The 6,935-nt window shown below is 50.4% G+C and overlaps 1 protein-coding gene across 3 annotated transcripts in view; it reads left to right on the top strand.

The window, feature by feature from the left end:
- Nucleotides 1–6,635, top strand: part of Znf668 (zinc finger protein 668) — a 10,122-nt gene extending 3,487 nt beyond the window's left edge. For all 3 annotated transcript variants that reach the window (XM_029547141.1, XM_021203047.2, XM_029547062.1), the window contains exons 2-3: nt 4,189–4,857; nt 5,265–6,635. In XM_029547141.1, the coding sequence (XP_029403001.1) occupies nt 4,211–4,857; nt 5,265–6,477 (1,860 nt within the window). In that variant the 5' untranslated portion in view covers nt 4,189–4,210 and the 3' untranslated portion in view covers nt 6,478–6,635. The remainder of the gene's footprint in view (nt 1–4,188; nt 4,858–5,264) is intronic.
- The last annotated feature ends 300 nt before the right edge of the window (nt 6,636–6,935 follow it).

Genomic DNA, 6,935 nt, shown 5'->3' with positions numbered 1-6,935 from the left:
TTTTTTTTTTTTTTTTTTTGCTTGAGAAACACTTCTGAAATTCTAAATATAAGAAAATCTTCTGTTCTGATTCATTTTGCTGTCAAATTGTGAGTATTGAACTCAGGTCCTCCAAAAGAGCAGCCAGTGCTCCCCCCCCCCCCCCCCCCCATTTCTTTGTTCCTTTCTTTTGTTTGTGTTTCTGAGAGTAGAACCCGTGGCTCACACTGTCAGGCAAGTACTTTCCCCTTATATAGCCTGGCTCACCGTATCTAGTTCTTCTATGTTAGCTGGAATGGTGAGAGTTTGTTTAATGTACCAGGTCCAGGGTTGTAGAGATGGTTTGGCCGGTTAAAACACTAGCCATACAAACCTGACAACCTGAGTTCAAGCCCCCAAACCCAGGCAAAAGCTAGATTTGGTGGCACACATATATAATCCAGCACTGCTATAGGGAGATGTACTACAGAGGCTTGTCAACAAGCTAGTCTGGAGTACACAGTGTAGCAACAGTAAGAGAGACCCCACCCACCTCAACAAGTTGGAAAACAAACTGACTCCCAGTTGTCCTCTGCACACCTACGCACATACAAATGAATATGCTTGGTGCCACACACCTATAGTCCTAGCACTGGGGAGGCTTAGGCGGGTGGACCTCTGAGTTTGAGGACAGCCAGGGCTATAGAGAAACCCTGTCTTAAAACCAGGAAAAAAAAAAAAAAAAAAGAGGAGGAGGAGGAGGAGGAGAAAAGGACTAGGGTGTAGCAACAGTGGGGTTGGGGGTGTCCTCCACTGGAGCCTGACCACTGAGCTGTCTAGCTTGGGTGTGGGAACTGAATTCATAGCCTCTAATCCAGTGCTTCTCAACTTCCTAACGCTGCTGCCCTTTAATACAGTTCTTCATGTTGCAGTGACCCCACTACTTCCTAACTGTAATTTGCTTGCTACTGTTATGAATTCTAATGTAAATACTGTGTTTCAGATGGTTTTGGTGACTCCTGTCAAAGCCATTGGAGACCACTGGCTGAGCACCACTGTTCTAGAAGGACAGTGAGCGCTCTGCTTGGCAGGCACTCTGGCCTGTGACCTTTTTGGGTTTTGTTTTGTTTTGTTTTGTTTTTTTCGAGACAGGGTTTCTCCATCTAGCCCTGGCTGTCCTGGAACTCATTCTGTAGACCAGGCTGACCTTGAACTCGGAAATTTGCCTGCCTCTGCCTCCCAAGTGCTGGGATTATGGGATTAAAAGCGTGCGCCACCACGGCCGGCATGTGACTTTTTTTAAAGATTTATTTATTTATTATATGTGAGTACACTGTAACTGTCTCACATATAATCTCATTACAGATGGTTGTGAGTTTTGAACTCACATGTGGTTGCTGGGATTTGAACTTAGGACCTTCAGAAGAGCAGTCTGTGCTCTTAACCACTGAGCCATCTCTCTGGCCTCGGACTTTTTTTTTTTTTTTAAAGAATAAAAATGCGATGGGCAGTGGTGGCACACGCCTTTAGTCCCAGCTCTTGGGAGGCAGAGGTAGGCGGATTTCTGCGTTCGAGGCCAGTCTGGTCTATAGAGTAAGTTCCTGGACAGCCAGAGCCAGCTTTGAAACCCTGTCTCAAAAAACACCAAATAATAATAGTAATAAAATAAAATAAAATAAAAATACAACAACAACAAAAGTAAAAATACAGATTGCAGTGTCCATGTCACCTTCATTAGATGATGGTTCTTTTTGTTTGCTTTTTTAAAAAGTTTTTTTTTTTTTAAATCTTCATTTGTGTTTGGACTTGTCTACAGATGCCCAAGGAGCCAGAAAGAGTATTAGATCCCTATGAGCTGAAGTTGCAGGTGGTTGTGAGCCACTCAGTGTGTGTGAGGGAACTAGACTCAGGCCCTCTGGAAGAGCAGAAAGTCTCTTAACTGCAGAGCCATCTCTCCAGGCACTTGTTTTTAAGTTAGTCCAGGCTGGCTTTGAACTAGTGAGCATCCTACCTAAGACTCAGCAGAATCAGATTGAGGCTACGCTTCCTAGGAGTCCACTGTCGCTGTCTTGAGACACTCCAGATGGTTGTGAGCCACCATGTGGTTGCTGGGAATTGAACTCAGGACCTCTTGAAAAGCAGTCAGTGCTCTTAACTGTGGAGCCATCTCTCCAGTCTGATCCCAGACTTCTGAGCAAGAGCTCAAAAACTTTAAACACCAGAGTTAAGGCTCAGCCATGTTAAGTTTCTAGCTGTATGACTTGACAGGTCTCTCTACTCTCAGAACTCAACTCATTCTCATCTATAAAATGAGGTCAGGGCTTCCTATTTCAGGCTGTATGAGAATTATGCTAGGTGCCACACCCAGCTGATGAGTTCTGATAAGACTCCATAGTTGAGAGAGGCAGTCTGATTCCATTCGGTCCTCACACAGTCCCATGTGTTAGTACTATTATTACCTCCTCAACTTTGCAGAGGAGAAAATGGAGGTTCTAAGATACACAGTAAATTGAACAAAAAGTCACATCAGCGGGAAGTGGTGGGGGCAAGATTCGAAGCTGAATGGTTTGCCTTCAGAATATACTTGGTTGCACAGAACTCTGTATACTGATAAATAGATGTAAAAAGGTTAGGATGCTGTGGAACTTGGCATGTACTTAGTGGGTGTGAGCTGTTCTAGGGATGAAGCAAGCAGAGCCTCATGCATACCAGTCAAGAACTTTGTTGCTGGCCTACACTCCCAGCCTGGCTTTTGTTTTGTTTTGTTTCTTTTGGGGAAATTTAGGAAGCTAGAGATGTGACTCAGTGGTAGAACACTTATCTGGCCTGTATCAGGCCCTGGGTTCAAATCTTACTCCTGAGCCCCACCCCAACCCCCAATGCTTCCTGGTATGGTGCTGACTCTACGGAGCCTTTCAGGGGCTCCATTAGTGAGCCAGGTAAACTGCTTCTATAATTACCTTTTCTGGAATAGGTGCCAACCCCACCGCCACCCCACCCTCAGCCTCTTGGATGGGCTCCATCCTCCACCACCCCAGCTCCTGTGGTGTACAGATGAGGACACAGCTCTGTAAACAAATCCTAGTAGGTGATGTACAAGTCTGAACACACAGCCTTGGCCTGCCACCCTCAGGGCACACCTGGCTCTCCTCGCCCACTCTCCCCTGCTCCAGCACCACATCTAAGCTTCTCTTAAGAGGATCTACCCTAATCCTCTTCCCTTCATCCCTCTGGGAGGATGAGCGGGTGTTAAGACTGATGCAGCTGTTAATCCTATTTTTTCCCAACTATGATCCTAGGAGCAGCTGTGTGGATGTTGTCTGGGCTCTTGGCCAGAAAGTAGGGTCTCAGTAAGAGCTAGCATCCCAGGAGGCCTCCCTAACTCAGACACATCAGTTGTGACTGAGGAAGAGGCTCGGACTGTCAGCAGTAGGTCAGGCTGCCTTGAGAGTGAGTGAGTTCCTACCAGAGTTTTAGAGCCTGGACTAAAAGGGGCTCCAGTGCAGACGGTGGACCAAATTCCTATCTGGGGTGGCATGCCTTATGGCTATGAGTGGTCAGAGTTCTCTGAACAGCTGCTCCTCCAGAGCTGGGCCAACATACAATGGAGACCCATTACCTGCAAACATAGCCAACCACCCCGTCTAAACATTGGCTCATCCTTTCTCTGGACCTAGTCTGTCTTTCCTGAGCATTTGGCCATGGGTAGAACTGAGAAAGGGACATTGTGAGGGTGATGGAACCTAGGCATTATAGGAATGCCAAGGGTTTAGAAAACAGAGGTCAAGGGGCAGATAGAGCTGGTCCTTTAGTGATGCTGGCCCTCACTGATTTCTACCCCCAATGAGCAGATCACAGGGGAGACTCGAATGCAGTACCACAGGTGGGCTCCATTAGTAGGAAGGATGTAGAGGTCCTGTGGTTTGGGCTGCGGAGCATCGGGTGGGAAGTATGGGTATGATCCATTTACCTTTGGGAATGGAGAGGTGGTTAGAATATTTGCTGTCCTTGCAGACCATTCAGGTTTGATTCCCAGCACCCACATGGTAGCTCACAGCCTTAGGCACCACACATAGGCATGGGCCAGTAAACATTCATACATGGAAAATGAAAAGTGATATTTTCCTTAAAGGTAGGGTCACCTCTGAGATCTTGAGAAGGCTTTGGTGAAGAGGGGAGCCTTGAAGAATACAGAGGGATGGTTTTGGTCTAATTTTGCTTCTTTTGCAGAGAAGGCCTACTCACCAAGGCCATGGAAGTGGAGGCTACAGAGGCCAGGTCCCCAGGCCCCTGCTACAAGCGCTCTGGCCGCCGTTATAAGTGCCTGCTTTGTACAAAGACGTTTCCAAATGCTCCCAGAGCAGCCCGCCATGCTGCTACACATACACCTACAGACTGCACAGAGGAGGCGAGCGGGGTCCAGCCAAAGGTGGATGCAGAGCCCAAGGCCGAGGAAGCCAGTGGAGACAAGGTATCCGCTTCAGTAGCCAAGCCCCGGCCCTATGCCTGCCCACTGTGCCCCAAGGCCTACAAGACAGCTCCTGAGCTACGCAGCCATGGGCGCAGCCACACTGGTGAGAAGCCCTTCCCATGCCCAGAGTGTGGCCGCCGCTTCATGCAGCCAGTATGCCTGCGTGTGCACCTGGCTTCACATGCTGGTGAGCTGCCCTTCCGATGCACACACTGCCCCAAGGCTTATGGTACACTCTCTAAACTAAAGATCCACCAGCGTGGGCACACGGGTGAGCGGCCCTATGCCTGTTCTGACTGCGGCAAGAGCTTTGCTGATCCTTCAGTGTTCCGCAAGCATCGGCGCACCCATGCCGGCCTGCGACCCTACAGCTGCGAGCGCTGCGGCAAAGCCTATGCTGAGCTCAAGGACTTACGCAACCACGAAAGGTGCGAGCCCTAGATACAGCTGGGAGACAGAAGTGGGCATTAGTATCTCAATAGACAATGCCAATGGGAAGAGCTGCAGCTGGACACTTGTCTAAAGATGGGAGCGCCTGGTTAAACAGGGATCAGGCTGGGTGGCAGAGCTAAGTGCCTACAGATGGAACCCTGAGAGTGGGCAGGGCTTTATTGGCCTATGTTCCAGTACAGCCGGAAAGGAGGCAGTATTTGGAGTCAGTCATCAACGGGGTCTTGGGGGAGGGACATGTGTGGGTAGGTCATAGAAGTTCTATGGATTTCTTACTCTATGGTACAGCTCTGTGGCTCTTAGGGAATTAGCTCCCAGACAGGCTATTATAGGGCTCTCCCAGTGAGTCCTTTGCAATCTAACCAGGTCCTCCATTATTCCACAGGTCCCACACGGGTGAGCGCCCCTTCCTCTGCTCAGAGTGTGGTAAAAGCTTCTCTCGATCCTCTTCCCTCACATGCCACCAGCGTATCCATGCAGCCCAGAAACCCTATCGCTGCCCGGCTTGTGGGAAGGGCTTCACACAGCTCAGCTCTTACCAAAGCCATGAGCGCACACATTCAGGCGAGAAGCCCTTCCTGTGCCCACGGTGTGGCCGCATGTTCTCTGATCCCTCGAGCTTCCGCCGTCACCAGCGCGCACACGAGGGTGTAAAGCCTTACCGCTGTGAGAAATGTGGCAAGGACTTCCGGCAGCCCGCCGACCTGGCCATGCATCGGCGAGTACACACCGGCGACCGACCCTTCAAGTGCCTGCAGTGTGACAAGACTTTTGTGGCTTCCTGGGACCTCAAGCGGCATGCATTGGTGCACTCAGGACAGCGGCCATTTCGCTGTGAGGAGTGTGGGCGAGCATTTGCTGAACGAGCTAGCCTCACGAAGCACAGCCGCATGCACTCCGGCGAGCGTCCATTCCACTGTAATGCCTGTGGGAAATCCTTTGTGGTATTATCCAGCCTCAGGAAGCATGAGCGTACCCACAGAAGCAACGAGACTACAGGAGCTGCCCCCCAGCAGGAGTTGGTGCTGGGACTGGCACTGCCTGTAGGTGTCGTAGGTGAGGGCCCAGCCGCCCCCGTGGCAGGTGCAGGGATAGGGGATGCTCCAGCGGGGCTGCTAGGATTACCGCCTGAGTCTGGTGGTGTAGTGGCCACACAGTGGCAAGTGGTGGGCATGACTGTGGAACATGTGGAGTGCCAGGATGCTGGCGTTGGGGAAGCACCTAGTACCCTGGGAGATGCAGGAGAGGTGGGGGGTGAGGAGACTGATGAGAAGCCCCCACAGTTTGTGTGTCGTGAGTGCAAAGAAACTTTCTCCACACTGACACTGCTGCGCAGGCACGAGCGCTCCCACCCGGAGCTCCGGCCCTTCCCCTGCACTCAGTGTGGTAAGAGCTTCTCAGACAGGGCGGGGCTTCGGAAGCATAGCCGCACCCACAGCTCTGTCCGCCCCTACTCCTGTTCCCAGTGTCCTAAAGCTTTCTTGAGTGCCAGTGATCTGCGCAAACATGAACGCACCCACCCTGTGCCCATCGGAACCCCCATACCCCTGGAGCCCCTTGTGGCTTTGCTAGGAATGCCAGAAGAAGGCTCAGCTTGAAGTCTGTAGACCTCTACTGCACTCCAGAAGCCCATCTCTAGTCTCCAAATCCCTGCCTCTGGGCAGCTAGCTCAGGTCTCATCCACTAAGAGCTGTGAGCAGCAGAGGCAGGTGGCACTTCTGAGGGAGACTCATTAAAGCATTGGCTTTGATACCAAGCTGTCTTCTGTATTGTGGTTCAGTTTACCTTCAGTGGAAATCTGGGACTAGCATACATTGGAAGGGCCTTGGTGACAGGCTTTCACAGCTTAGCCCATCCAGAACTCACTATGTACCTCTGAGGATAATTGGTGAGTAAAAGGTGTATTAAAAGTATTAGTCCCACAGTGAACAAACCTATGTGCTTTGTTGAGCCTGTATTCAGGGTCATGAAACCTTTCCTGATTACTGTCCTTTCACAAATAGTAAGCTCGGCTAAACAATTTTTCTCGGGGCTGGAACGATGGTTTCACTGTTTA

This window comes from Mus pahari, chromosome 1 (genome assembly GCF_900095145.1).
Source record: "Mus pahari chromosome 1, PAHARI_EIJ_v1.1, whole genome shotgun sequence".
NCBI lineage: Eukaryota > Metazoa > Chordata > Mammalia > Rodentia > Muridae > Mus > Mus pahari.
Note: the sequence above shows the minus strand (reverse complement) of the source record. Positions and strands in the feature narration are given on the sequence as shown.